This window comes from Papilio machaon, chromosome 18 (genome assembly GCF_912999745.1).
Source record: "Papilio machaon chromosome 18, ilPapMach1.1, whole genome shotgun sequence".
NCBI lineage: Eukaryota > Metazoa > Arthropoda > Insecta > Lepidoptera > Papilionidae > Papilio > Papilio machaon.
Genome location: NC_060003.1, coordinates 2730611 through 2744967, shown reverse-complemented (window position 1 = coordinate 2744967; position 14357 = coordinate 2730611). Strand labels below are relative to the sequence as shown.

The following is a 14357-nucleotide window of genomic DNA, read 5'->3' as shown; positions in this document are numbered from 1 at the left end:
AAGATCAATCTGCGTGATCGGTAGCGCCTTTGTTTTGATTTGCACATCATCCGCTTTATGGTTAGCAGTTTGTTTTATTTGTTACTCTAATTTGATTTTTGGTAATTAGAAAAACAAGCTTTGTTTTTAACAATAACTTTTACATTAGTCTTTTAAATTCGTTGCTTTTACGTATACGTTTCGCGCTACAATTTTTATTTAATATGATATAGTTAAAGTTTTTTATGTATAAGTATATATGTACTTTAATTGTGATCAATTTTTTTATCAAATTTATCATAATGATCACAGAAGTTTTACAACATCTTAAGACCACTATTAATCATTAAAGGGACATTAAAAGGTTAAAACAATTTTTAACCACTTTTAACAAGTTATTAAATCAAATAGACCAAAATTAGTAATTAATAAGTCACATCAGTATGAAGAAATAATATTTAGAATAAAATTAAAAAATTATATTACCTTGAGTCAATTAATAAATTAAATAAAACTCATTGACAAAAAATAATTAAAGTAATACTTTAAAATGTCTAACTATAAATGTATGATGAGCGAAGATTCATTCATAGCTATAACAATAGTAAGAGGCGCTAGTACTTTTTATACAAAAATATACATCTACGTATATACATCGCTCGCACCCTATTCGCAGTGAACCCCTAAACTCCGTCGGTCGATCATGCGTAAAGGGCGGAGAAGGGATGCAAAAGGGAAGAGCTTCGGTGCTTGAACCCTAACTACATATAGATATATTCAACTAAGCACATTAAAAATTCTGCTTAGAATACTAACTTATTTAACTTATGAAAATACTAACTTTACTCAATACTGACCTCTAGCGTGAGTTATGCAAACGTAAAGTTTTTTGCTGAAACGCTTCCTGAAATACATTGAGTACGAGCGGCTTGTCCTCGACCATAGTACTCGGATCGAAGATAAACTGTACACAATCACTGTTTTAAGAAATTCTCACTTAAACATCACAAGTTTCTTTACACTTTCATATCCAATTCACAAGTACGAGTCTTTCGCGTTTTGAAAATAACAATTCGTTTGTAAATATTATGGTATGAGTATTATTTACATTACTTTCCTTACAGTGGTGTTGGTGCGTGAAACTGTAGTAGAGCGACTGGCGTACAAGCGCCGCGCATGCCGCGAGGGACACGTTGGAAATATAAAAATGGACAAACTCCCCTTCATGGGGGCTCACCCGAATGAATCACAGTAACACACCAAACACTTTTTTAGTTTGTAAAGATTTTTAATGTAAGTCGCGGCAGCGTAGCGTATGTATAGTGCGTGTGGCGCGCGAACGCTCGCACTTCGGTTCAAATTTGAGCGGTACGGAGTTATGATGCGAACTTCCGTGTGGCTCTTGACAAAATATTGATCGACGCGACTCCCACCGTCTGTGGACATTTTTCACTGAGGCCGGCTTTCGGAAGGAGGATAATCGCTGTGCCTCACCGGCTTACTGTTCGTGTGTCTGTATTGCGCCCAAATGTGAGACCCCTTAACGCGCAGGTAGATATTTTTTTTGTGTTATTTGGGTCGCAGGCTAGAGTAGGTAAAATGATTCATATAGAACAGAGGTCGATCTTATTTATTTTTATTCCAATAAGATTTTTTTTCAATTCAAGTGTAGTTTGCAAAATAAAAACTTTATTAAGAATAAAAATTAATTCTTAAAATCTTATACTAAACGCCAACTTGATCGGTAAATATAGGATTTTCTCTAAAATTCTGCAATGATCAATTTAAAAATATAATAAAACTAGCTGTCGCCCGCGACTCTGCGCGCGCAGTATTAAAAAAAACATAATAATTAGCCTATGTGTTCTTCTAGACTATGTTCAACATCTGTGCCAGATTTCATCAATATCCTTTGAACTGTTCCGGATACACCTTCAAACAAACATCTATTCATCCATCTAAACTTTCACATTTTTATTATTAGTAAGATTTACAAATGAAATACATTGTTGTACAAGTTAGTTTATTATATACTGGTACATCTTTTAGTTAGAATACACAGATATCTTCCACAACATGAACAGTCTGGCCTCTACTAGGGCAGCATCAGGACTGTCTATCTGACGAGCCTTGGGAGAAACCGACAATATTCATAGAAGTTTTTTTGACAAGACACCAAGTTGCAACCTTGTCGAATTAATCTTCGAGATAACATCTATAAATGAAGATGAATAATTAAATCGATTGTTCACATTTTCAATTCCTGCTACCTCTCCGTTCCTTTTATTCCAAGGCACCCTTTTCCTTTGAACCGTGATTGCTTATTTCAGGGCTGCAGTTGTCAGTTTCAGGTATAAAAACTATCCTTTATTCTAATTTTTTAATTTAGGTTTTATGGAAACAATTAACCATGCATTTCTGAGACGTAAATATCCGTTTAAAACATACTGTTATCTTTGTTTACAGAGATTTTGGTCTCCGATACCCACGGCAAGTTGGTCATTACGAAGTGAGCTCAAAAATGACATTTAATTTTTATCTAAATTGCGAAATAACATATAAATATATGGAATTCACCTTGAACAGGTTCATTTAACTTGATCGAATAATAATCTAATAAAACGATCGATAAACTCGTTATTTTGGCTGGAAGGTGCTTTGCTAAGATGCTATATCTGTAATGCGTTCAGTGATTTTTTTAAATTATTTTATGCTATTAAATTAGTCATAATTTTTATGACTTTTTGGCATATCACGTTATCAATGTTATCGTGTCACCTTGTCAATTCTGTTAACAACTGGAACCGAAACTTCAGTTAAAGCAATAAAAGAATTAGATATATTTAGTTTATTTTGCGCTTACTTTATAAATATTGAAAACTGATACGTAACTACAGCTTTATACATGCAATTAAAAATAAAATTCAGATTCTTTTAATGGCTGATTTTAATGATTTATTAGTGCGATGTTATTACATAAGTTTTATTCTAATCCTTTTCTTATTAACCGTAAATTTCCATTGCCGAAACACATGTACAAAAACAAATTGTTACATAAACATGCTCTAGGCTTCTGCTAAGATATAATTTACGACACATGAGACGAGTGGCGGGATTCGAACCCACGATCACATAGATGATAGTCCGCACTTATCTTTAGTTTATTTTTGCTTCAATCCACTTTGCCAGGTTAATAAATAAAGAGGTTGTTAAAAGTGGTGGCAAGAAAATTAATGTGAAAAGGAAATTGACGAAAAATTGATCTCTGGTACTCCAATCAAAGACTAAGAGGGTGGTGGGTGTACTATAAGCTTCCCCAATAAAACCTTTGTTTTGTAAGGTCCTTCATCCACAAGACAACGTAAATCGTCGAAACTAATATTGTGTGTTTGTGTCGCGAGTAGCGCATTGCTTGTTCTCCGGACACACAACGTTGAATCGCCTACGCAAGTCGTCGATTCGGTCAATATAGGCATTGCATTGCACTACGCACTACCTGTCAATTGTACAGATTTACTTAGCCTTCTTGAAAATCGCAGCGACTTTTCTCACGACCATCTTCACAAACAGCACAGAAGTGTGGCCAAAAATGTTTTCAGAAATTATACAAAAAGACCTGATAAATTAAAAAGATAATTTTACATAAAATCAGGGATTTTTACTTTGTGCTTTTTTCGTGTCCTCCTTTTACTGTGACCAAAATTTTATAAACTTGTCTATGGTTAAACACTTTAGATCATTTTTTTAAATTGAGTATGTACACTTACTCTTTGGTTTTTGTATTTATAATGGAGTTCGTTTCGCGCCAATTTTCCTTTCAGATTCAGTGTGCCTCAGTCAGTTTTTGTTGAACTACCGATTAAATATACTTCTTTTGCAGTTTTGTCACAATTAAATAACAGTAACAATAACGCGTACTTTGTCTTCACTCTTTAAACTTTGGCGTACGTTATATAAAATGCCGGGTGCAAATGAAGTAACTTTGAAAGTCACTCGCCTCACCGAACACGCTTTCCTACCTGTGAAAGGGTCTGAAAAAGCTGCGGGATTCGACTTGAAAAGGTAAAATGATGATAAAACCACCATGTGTTTTCGAATACTATGAAAAATAGGGATTTTCATGTTAATGCAATTACATTTCTAATACAATGCAATCGTTACGTTTTAATAGTTATTCGTTGTTAATACCTAAATTTCATTTTTAATATGGTTCATACTTATACCTTCACTATTTAGTTTTTGAGATAAATTATAAGACAATATGATTTAGGTTCAAAATGAAGTAATGCCATTATACTATTATAGTAGCGCTCCTAATCATTGCTGGAAACCAATGAATAATATAAACACTGAGTGCCAGTGAGTCCATACAGTTCATGCCAGACCAGCGCTATTGTCCTTATGTAAACCAAACTTATATGCAAGAACAAAGTATAGTACATATGCATGTATCCATATTATTGATAACTGTATTGAAAATGTGTAGGTTTTATTGGGTTATGAAATCTTAATTTAAGATATAAACTTATATTTCTGACAACATGTCTTCACTTTTAGTGCGTATGACTACACAGTGCCTGCCCGTGGTAAACAATTAATAAAAACTGATCTTCAGTTAGAATTGCCATCCGGATGTTATGGACGTGTTGCCCCACGTTCAGGTTTGGCAGTTAAAAATTTCATTGATGTTGGTGGTAAGAAATATTTTATGTTATAGTTTAACCCATTGACTGAAAGACATATTTATAGTGTCTTGCCTTGGGTGCCAAGGTTTTATTTTGAAGAATACATGAAATTTTATGAATATAATATTGTAATAGCATTTAAAGTATTTTTTATTGAAACAATCACCACGAGATATGACATATCGGGCAGTCAATGGGTAAATTTATTTTTGATTGATCACTATTACTACAGTATTTACTTAATTTCATATGTTTTATTAAAATTGGTTGTAGATAAAATAGAACTGATGCCTATTTTGCTATGTATAGACTCTTTTTTGCCACTTTCAGTTCATTATAATATGTTAAAATTGTAGTGACACTGAATATGTTAACAGCTTAGAACTTGAAATGCTTAGGTCAAGATTCCCAAATTCTTCGGAAGCTTTTGTAGAAATGTACTAACAATGTAACTTTGCTTTCTCTCAAACTCAGTGGAATATAAATGTTAAATTGATCTTATTTTAGTCAATTTACAATAAAATTTAGGCTGATAATAATAAGAAAATATTGATTGCCTGGCTGTAGTTGTTATTTATTAATTGTAATATTATTTACAGCCGGTGTCATCGATGAAGATTATCGAGGTAATGTTGGAGTAGTACTTTTCAATCATTCTGATCAACATTTTGATGTAAAGAAAGGTGATAGAATTGCACAATTGATCTGTGAACAAATCTTCCACCCAGTTTTAGAGGAAGTTAACAGTCTTTCAGATACAAAAAGGTCAGATGGAGGATTTGGTTCAACTGGAATGCAGTAATTTACATGCTACTATAGTTTTACACAACAAGTATGCTGATCTTTCCATAATTATAATTACTTAGAACTTTAGTTTTAAAATTAGATAAGTAATAATGTAAGTTCAAATTAATGATAAGACAAGAAAAACTTTTTTGTATGTTAATGAAACTAATAAATGATTACAAGTAACAAACCAATGATTATTCTCAAGTAAATAAAACTTAGAACATATTTTAAAAAAATTTATTAAATACACTAATCCAACAAAAACTATGTTAACATGTTATGTATAGAATTATAATATCAGGATACATTATCCTCAAAGTTATGCATCACACTTTTTATAGAAAGTGTTTCTAAATTGGGAATTTCATCAGAAACAGATGGAGTTTCACGATTTCTTTTTAAAAAAGGCCTTAATAAACTTGTTAGTTTACTATCATTATTTACACCAAAGTAAGATTCCGCCTTTTCAACTTCTTTTTCTATTTTATCCATGTTGTGCTGCATTGTTATAACCACCTCATTTAAAGTTACAATTTTTTTAGACAATATTGTGATTTCTGCTCTGTATTTATTAATTTCTGTTGATACAGCTGTATAACAATCACTGTTTTTTAACTTTATCATGTGCACAACACTATTTAATTCTTCCAGTCTTGTTATCATGTTGTCTATAACATCTTGCACTGTTTGAAATCCATCGTCAACATCTAGTTTAAAGTACGCCGCGTAATCTTTAGCCACCTTGTCCAACATTTTTTTTATATAGCGCCAAAATCTGGAAACAAATATTCCAAAAAACTTGCTAGATAATCAACTACATCTGTCACTATTTTTGACAATTCTAGGAAAGAGGACGGAAGCCGACGGTAAACTTTAATAAACAATTCCATAGTATTTTTAGTACATAACTTTGTTAGAAAAGTACAGTTTTAAAGCAAAACCAAAGCAGACTTACTTCGACCATACTTACGAAATGGTACTATTGCAACATGAACCATGACACCATTTACATTTCAAAATAAGTTGCTGCTATTTATTTCTCAAATTTAAATAAAAATTGCAAAGAAGTTCTTATCAGTAGGGGCAGAAATGATTTCATTTAAAATTGAGAAATTGAAATATATTAAATTTTAATATTTTTCAGTTTAATCTGAGAAGCGAATTCGTATGTACCTTTCGTACTGTGTTTTTTAAGTTGAAAAAAATTCAATAAGCTATATTTTGATCTTTTTTATTTTTATCAAATACAATAATACTTTTATGAAATTCTTGCAGTTCAACTTCTTTAAATGAACAAAATACGAGGTTTTGGAAAAAAACCGTAAGATCGGTTTCTGTGGTGAAGATTGTTTATGGCTTTGACATTTAAGTATTTTTAATCTAGTCTTATTATAATTTATACTCTGTGTTTTGGTTGACATAATCAGCTTGTATCTACTTGAAGAGTTTAGGAGTATGCAATGTCTAGATATGTGTTAGTAACATAGTGTTTCTTTATACAAATAATCGAATGTTAGTAATATTCTAATGCTTCCGTCAACCGGCTATTTTAAAGGCCTGAATTGTCCGTTTTTTGATAGCGGTCTTTGTGAACGACCTTACTGTCATTTTCGTCATGTTAAAAAAGAACCCCAAAACAACGATGGCATTGAAAGCGATACAATTCTACAAAAACTGGTGTCTGCGGCCGTACAGAAGGTACTACAGCAAACAGAATCTTCAGGATCAATATCTCCGACCGGCACAGCAACAACAAATGAAGCATCAAAGGCAAATTTTGTGCAACCTGTACCTTGTAAAGCCACATACAATCCAACACCAATAGCAGAGTTGAATAAAATTAATAACGTCGATTCAGAAAACAATGAAGATGTAAATGAACAAAGAAAGAGGCACATTCCAGTACCTTATACTCCTAGAAAGCCAGCTAATATGGCCATCAAACGCCCAGTTGAAGTTAACGGTTCATTTAAGCCTTTTATATATATACCTCCGCCCACCACGTATACTCCTGGTTCAACAGAGAATTCACAATTGGATCCATACACTCCAAAAGGTACAGTAGAATTAAAAGAAACATACTTGCCAGGAAAAGAGACAGAATTGCAGGAGTATACACCTAAAGATAATCCAACATCAAACAAACGAAGCTATATTCCCTCCGATAAAAACACACACAAAACAAAGCTATTGGAGTATAAACCTACAAAGGTTACTAGTAAACCAGATGTAGCAAAGGTCACATATCAACCGACACCAAGATCTCTAGCTCCATGCTTTTCTAGTGATGAAGAAGATGAACCTGATGAAAAGAAAAGAAAATTATCAAGTGATTTGAATGGTTTAGATGACTTGGGACCTGAGTTCGATATATTAGACCAAATATTAGATGAAGAGAAAAGTGAAAATAATCCTAAAACTAATATTGAAGGACATTCTACAAAAACAAAAAGTAACAAAGAAAATAGTGAAAAGAAGGACATCAAAAATAAGGATGAAAAATCTGAAAAAGATAGAAATAAATCTAATAACAGTAAATCAGACAGTAAAGAAAAGTCTAAAACACATGATAAGCAGTCAAAAAGTAAAATCTTAAGTAAAGATTCTGAACGAAAATCAAGTCACAAGAGTTCAAGTAAAGATAAAGATAAAGCTGATAAGAAACATTCTTCAAAAAGTTCCAAACATAAAAGTAGCTCTTCTAAGAGTTCAGACCATCATTCAAAAAATTCAAAGCATGACAAAGAGGATTCTAAAAAGAAGGAAAGTAGTCACAAACAGAAAAGTCATAAAAGCTCTAAACATCATAAAGAGAAACATAAAGCAAAAAAAGAAGAGCCAGAGGACAATAACTTTGATTCACATGACAACAACGAAGAGCTTTTAGAGATGTCAGAATCAGATGAAGAAAGTATCACATTAGAATGTAAGAAAATTTTTGAAGAATATGTACCTGTAGAAAAACCTAAAATAGTTGAGGAAACAGTTAACAAGGATGATGAAAATGAGACAGAGGAATATATACCAAGTAAAAAAAGAATATCTCGAACTATTGACAAAAACATAAAAATAACTCCAAAGCCACAAGTGAAACCTAATTTTAAGATAAATGCAGCACAAGCAATGGCCGATAGAATGGCAAAAATAAGAGAATTTCATGCTTCGAAAACTCCATCTAACAAAAATGAAGTTATTCAAAAACCCCCAGAAATTCAAAAAAATAATGTGTTTACTCCACCAAGTGGTGGTAACACTAAAATTAGAATTGCTCATGTGCCTTATGCATCTACATTAGTTAACGCAAAGAAAGGAATTTCTCACACCCCAGATAATAACAAAAGTAGTCCATCAACTAGTTTTACTTCCATACAGACGGTTAAAAAGGGGACTCAAAGAGTTGCGCACATGCCTAATGAAAAATTTATTGACAGACCTGGTGTATTAGAGCCTCTTGCCTCCAAAATACCTGCAAATATTAGATCTATTTACTTAAATATGATGATAGATGAGTGTTTAAAAATTTATTTATCAGCAACAGATGCATATGCCAGAGCTCAACATGAAGAGTTAGCAACTAGTAAAAAATGTTCAACTATTCCAATATACAAAAACTCTTCAGTACTCACTGTAAGTAGACTAAGAAAGGAAGTGCAAGAATGCAATGGTGTTAAGAAATCAGGATCTGATTGTACGGCTTTGCAGAAAATTCCACGGCCAATGTCTGGTACTACAAGTAGTGCAGGATCTTGGAGCATCGAAAATAAAAACAGGACAAATGTGATTGATAAAAATTACTTTAGTGGTGCAAAACTGTATAACAATATACAAAAATGGATTTTAACGGAGGAACAACTACAAAGTAATGGTTTTCCAAGACCACACAGCACTGGTGAAAAAGGTAGAGCTATTATCTATGGACAGAAGAAGCAGAATCCTCCCAAAGGTTATATAAGGACTTGCTGTAGATGTAAGAAAGATTATACAGTAAACAAGAAGGGTTTCCCCGCTGTTAAAGAAGAGTGTATTTATCATCCGAATAACAAATATAGAGTGAGAGGTGAAGCTCGTTACCAGTGTTGCAGTCAAGATGCAACATCGGATGGCTGCTGCATAGCTTCCTGCCATGTATATGAATATGTAGATTATGAAAACCTAAAAGGTTACATCAGAACAATGCCACCAGAAACAGAAAGTGATGATTATGGAGTTTATTCATTAGATTGTGAAATGTGTTATACAACACATGGTTTAGACTTGACAAGGGTAACTGTAATAAATTCAGCCTGTAAAGTTGTTTATGAGACACTTGTAAAACCTTTTTATCCTATAATAGATTATAATACAAGATATTCTGGTATTACAGAGGAGCAAATGATGGGTGTGACAACCACACTTTTAGAGGTTCAAGCCACTCTTCTTAGTATGTTTAATAGTAAAACTATATTAATCGGCCACAGTTTAGAATCTGATTTCAAAGCACTTAAACTGATTCATGATACAGTAATAGATACTAGTGTTTTATTTCCTCATAAAATGGGCCCTCCATATAAAAGAGCTTTAAAGAATCTATCATCTGAACATCTTAAGAAAATTATTCAGAATTCTGTTGATGGTCATGATAGTGCTGAAGATGCAACAGTTTGTATGGAACTATTGATCTATAAATTAAAAGAAGATTTGAAGACAAGATAATATACTTGAAAACATTTTTAATTATAGATTCAGGGCTGCTTATAAGTTGTAGCAATTGATTGTTATCTGGGCCAATTGATCTTTAAAAATAATTACAACACTAACAAGTAATGAGCCATCATAGTGGGTAAAACAATAATACTCATAATTTCTGAGACATGTTTTTGATATCCATTATAATGGATTTGATCCGGATTACCGACATTTACTGCTGTATTGTAACTGCTACACAAATGTAGTCTGTTAAATTATATGTTATGTTAAAATGAACTGATTTTTGATAATTGATAAGTAATTAAATGTTTACCTACGGGTTCTACGGTATTATAGCAATATCTGTCAATAAATGTATATTTCCTATTATTTATGAATTACATTTATTTAAAACTTCATTATTATTGATTTTTAGATAAACATATATTTTTTTTACAATCAGTTATTTTATTTATCCTTAATCCTATCTATATATTAAATTTGTAATTCTCGTAAACAACAATTCTAAATATAATGGTAGGTAGAGATTATGGACAGCAAAATTGAACAAACTCCTTTTCTAAAAAATGATCCAATATATTATTTTATTATATTAACCTATTTTATAGTATCTTTCACAGCATTAACCAAGGCAACTTTACATAATACGAAATTATTGGGTCATATAACTCGATGCATGGTGTTTTGCTGTCTCCAGGTCTTATTATGTTAAAGCATGTGGGTAGATAAAGATTCTTACTAATGAGAAGTACATATCTGATCTGGAACTTTTGATTACACTATAAAAAAATTACAGTTAAGTAAATTCCTAAGTACTGTAAGTATTATTATTGCTTTATATTAAGGCTCATTTTAACGAGTTACTTATACAGTAATAACTACAAAAATAATAAAGCAAGATAGTACTGCACTATATAGCTTGCATGTTAGATGTCAATTTCTTTGTTTATTTTTTAATTTATAGTAACCCTTCATCCAGTATCGAACTAACGAACAGGATACTTTGAAAAAATGCATGACAAATTTATCTTTCTGTAATTTTCTGTTTTTATCCCTCTTTAAAAATGTTGCATTCAGTAGTGTATTTATAGCTTTTTTGTTAAAATCAAATTCAACTATCAAATATCTATTATCAAGACTAAACCTTTGTTTATAAAATAAATTACTTCATGTATTAAATACTAGCTTTTACCCGCGACTCCGTCCGCGCAAAATAAAAAATAGAAAACAGGGTAAAAATTATCCTATGTCCTATTCCTAGTTCTAAGCTACATGCCCACCAATTTTCAGTCAAATCAATTCAGCCGTTCTTGAGTTATAAATAGTGTAACTAACACGACTTTCTTTTATATATATAGATATGTCACAATATTCTTTTACTGTATTATTATTCTGCAAAAAGGCTTCATATTGATTAAAACACAAATCTCAAACCGAAAATAATATTTTACTAGAAGACAAAATATTACATATACCTATGTAAAAATGACCATGAAACATTGCTAAATCATAGCTTAATGAGAAAACAAAATTGCTATACAACCCTTTAGAAAATATAACATTGGGACATTCTAAGTGCAGTGAAACTAGAGATGATTTGTGCAGATGTCAATGGACCAATAATACAGCATTAATATTTTAGAGTGTATTTTGTAAATGTTAACATTTTATAAAAAAATTGTACTTTTTGGGTTCACATGAGTCTTTCTTATGGAGTTCACTGAAAATTTTATTCCAATCTAATGATCATTATAAAATTGTTTACAAGCCCAATAAAGGTACTTTTTTACCATAAAGGAAAACAAAGAATTAACTACTCTATAGCTATATTATCGAAGCATAGGCAAGGATTAATTTTTTAGCCGACTTCAAAAAGAAGGAGGTTATCAATTCGACTGAATTTTTTTTTTTTTTTTTTTTTATGTGTGTTACCGCGAATCTCCGCCCCTGGTGGTCCGATTTTGATAAAAATTATTTTAATCGAAAGGAAGTGCTTGCAGGTGGGTCCCATTTTTTTGTTTTTTTTTTTAATACATATTGTAGAATGAAAATGGATGACCTAAGAAAACATTTTAGTATATTCAATTAATTTATATTTCAACACAAAATTTAACTGAAATTAGTATATCAATGAAACAGTGAAATATGAAAAATGTTGACAATATAAAAAAATAATTCAATTTATAAAATAAAACAAACTGCTATTTTTATTAATGTTAAACATGTTATTAGTCTATTATTATTTGCTATTTGCACATGGTAATCCGAGTAGAACATATTTTGATAGATTATGAAAACACTATTACCAACAAAACAAAAGTAAAATTCTTAATATACACGGTTTACCAAAATCTTTCTTATGTCCCGTGCTGCCAATGTACAAAGGCAGGTCTGTATATGATATTATAATTTTTAATTTACACATTCGTCCCAATGAATTATATTGGTGGCCAATGCCATGGGCAGTGCAAATCAGGCATACAACATTGTTGCCAACCTCACACGTGCCCTGCTAATCAATAAATGATTGTTCTACGCAAGCTTTCACACGCTTCTCATATTCTCTACGGTTTTCCTTGTACAACTGGGCCGCCATCGAATTTGCTGGTGAGTTGGGGTTTGGATCACTTAACAATGACTGAAAAAAAAAAAAAAAAAATTACAATATGTTTTATATGCATATTCACACATGTATTGAAATATAGAAATAATATTTATATTGAAATAGTATGGCGTCAGTTATTCCTATTTTATACTTGTTCTTAAAAAGGTTTGATTTGTTAGCATCATTAAAAAATATTGACAATGACATAAAAAAGTATAGTACATTTTAAAATTAAATAGGTAATAATTCTTTGTTAAACATATTAGAATAAATTCCTATTAGAATATCCAATGGTATCCTGTAACGTGACAGCAATGGTCTATATTTATATTCAACAGTGAACTGGAAAAAAATGGATGATGATAATAATAAAATTATAAGGGGTTAGAGTTACAAGAGACTTTAAAGAAGATGAATTCAAAGATTATAAATTCAAGAGTGCATAAACATTTAATATTTACCTGTATTGAGGTTAAAATTGCAGAGACATCATATGTTGGGCTCCATCTATTTTGCAAAATGTCTAAACAAATCCCACCATCAGCATACACATTTGGATGGAACATTTTGGATACAAATCGAACTGTTGGAGGTTTGTTAGGATATTCCTCAGTAAATTCTATAGTTAATTTAAAGGTCCCATCCTCAAATGGAGTATCATGGGGACCGAATATCACAGCATTCCAGATCATGATATTATTGTCAGTAGGAGCTCCAGAAACACCGGTGGGCGGGTCCTCTTGTAAGCTGTGAAGTATTAAAATAGAATATTTGAACATTCTAGAACATGGGAAAACAAGGTCAATGACATCTAAAAACGAAGTTGATTAATAACTAGCTGAATGATACATTACGCTTACTTTAACACAATAAACTTTCTAAACTTCCACATAACCTAATTTAGCGAACAATAACAAAGATATACACCGATAAAAGTATAAATAACGGAGTACTTTACGTAGCCATGACGTAGCTTTAGAGCATGCGAAGAGTTCGTGCAAAATGATAGTGAACCTTCATCATTGACTTCATATGAAATATGTAGATCAGAAAAGAAATCGATGAAGGTGACAATTATGTAATTGGATATTTCAGCGTCACTTTTGAAGTTTAAAATTACACTTTTTTATCCAAATTATTTAAAGTAACAACGCTATACAATCAATCCTACCGTTTAAAATCCCTCATAAGACGTCTTCTAGCTGGCGTTGACATTTTGATCGCACACAATTATTTCAATGTTCTAAGCAATAGTGTTTCTCTTCTTTTGTACTTGGTGTATAATATCACACGAACAACTGTTTATCACTAGATTTAAAATTTAGCTTAATTCTGTAAATCGTTTCTTTGTTATGTTGTATAGAGATTTTCTCGTCACGGCCTATGAAAGAGTTGTCAGAATGACCATGAAATTAGCAAAAAAAAAAACTAGCTGAGATCACTGCATTGCAAAGATGTCAGTCAAACTCAAAATGTGTCATTCTATTATTTTTAGGTTGGTGTTTGTCTATGCACTAGCCCATAGACAATAAGAATATAAAAAAAAGCCCTGTCGACTTTCTAAACTACCTACATACTAGAATGTGCTAGGCATTATTTTCCGGTATTGTTTT

At 31.6% G+C, this 14357-nt stretch overlaps 4 protein-coding genes across 5 annotated transcripts; 2 read left to right on the top strand and 2 right to left on the bottom strand.

Moving 5' to 3' along the window:
- The first annotated feature begins 3764 nt into the window (after positions 1-3764).
- LOC106715471 (deoxyuridine 5'-triphosphate nucleotidohydrolase) lies at positions 3765-5634 on the top strand. The gene is made up of 3 exons (XM_014508764.2): positions 3765-4041; positions 4537-4673; positions 5264-5634. Exons 1-3 carry the CDS (start codon positions 3938-3940, stop codon positions 5464-5466), a joined length of 444 nt encoding a protein of 147 aa, XP_014364250.2. The 5' UTR covers positions 3765-3937; the 3' UTR covers positions 5467-5634.
- Positions 5635-5727: 93 nt separating this feature from the next.
- LOC106715451 lies at positions 5728-6522 on the bottom strand. 2 transcript variants are annotated; one of them, XM_014508741.2, is made up of 2 exons: positions 6409-6522; positions 5728-6228 (listed from the first exon to the last, which is right to left on the bottom strand). In XM_014508741.2, exon 2 carries the CDS (start codon positions 6204-6206, stop codon positions 5751-5753), a length of 456 nt encoding a protein of 151 aa, XP_014364227.2. In that variant the 5' UTR covers positions 6207-6228; positions 6409-6522; the 3' UTR covers positions 5728-5750. The 2 variants fall into 2 exon arrangements, with proteins under 2 accessions (XP_014364227.2, XP_014364226.2); XM_014508740.2 differs by having other exon boundaries at positions 6424-6522.
- Positions 6523-6872: 350 nt separating this feature from the next.
- Positions 6873-10406, top strand: LOC106715494 (RNA exonuclease 1 homolog). Its single transcript, XM_014508793.2, has one exon. It carries the CDS (start codon positions 6981-6983, stop codon positions 10143-10145), a length of 3165 nt encoding a protein of 1054 aa, XP_014364279.2. The 5' UTR covers positions 6873-6980; the 3' UTR covers positions 10146-10406.
- Positions 10407-12344: 1938 nt separating this feature from the next.
- Positions 12345-14215, bottom strand: LOC106715432 (ubiquitin-conjugating enzyme E2-17 kDa). Its single transcript, XM_014508719.2, has 3 exons — positions 13916-14215; positions 13206-13491; positions 12345-12777 (listed from the first exon to the last, which is right to left on the bottom strand). The coding sequence occupies exons 1-3, from the start codon at positions 13957-13959 to the stop codon at positions 12652-12654; spliced, it is 456 nt and encodes a 151-aa protein (XP_014364205.1). The 5' UTR covers positions 13960-14215; the 3' UTR covers positions 12345-12651.
- Between the last annotated feature and the right edge of the window lie 142 nt (positions 14216-14357).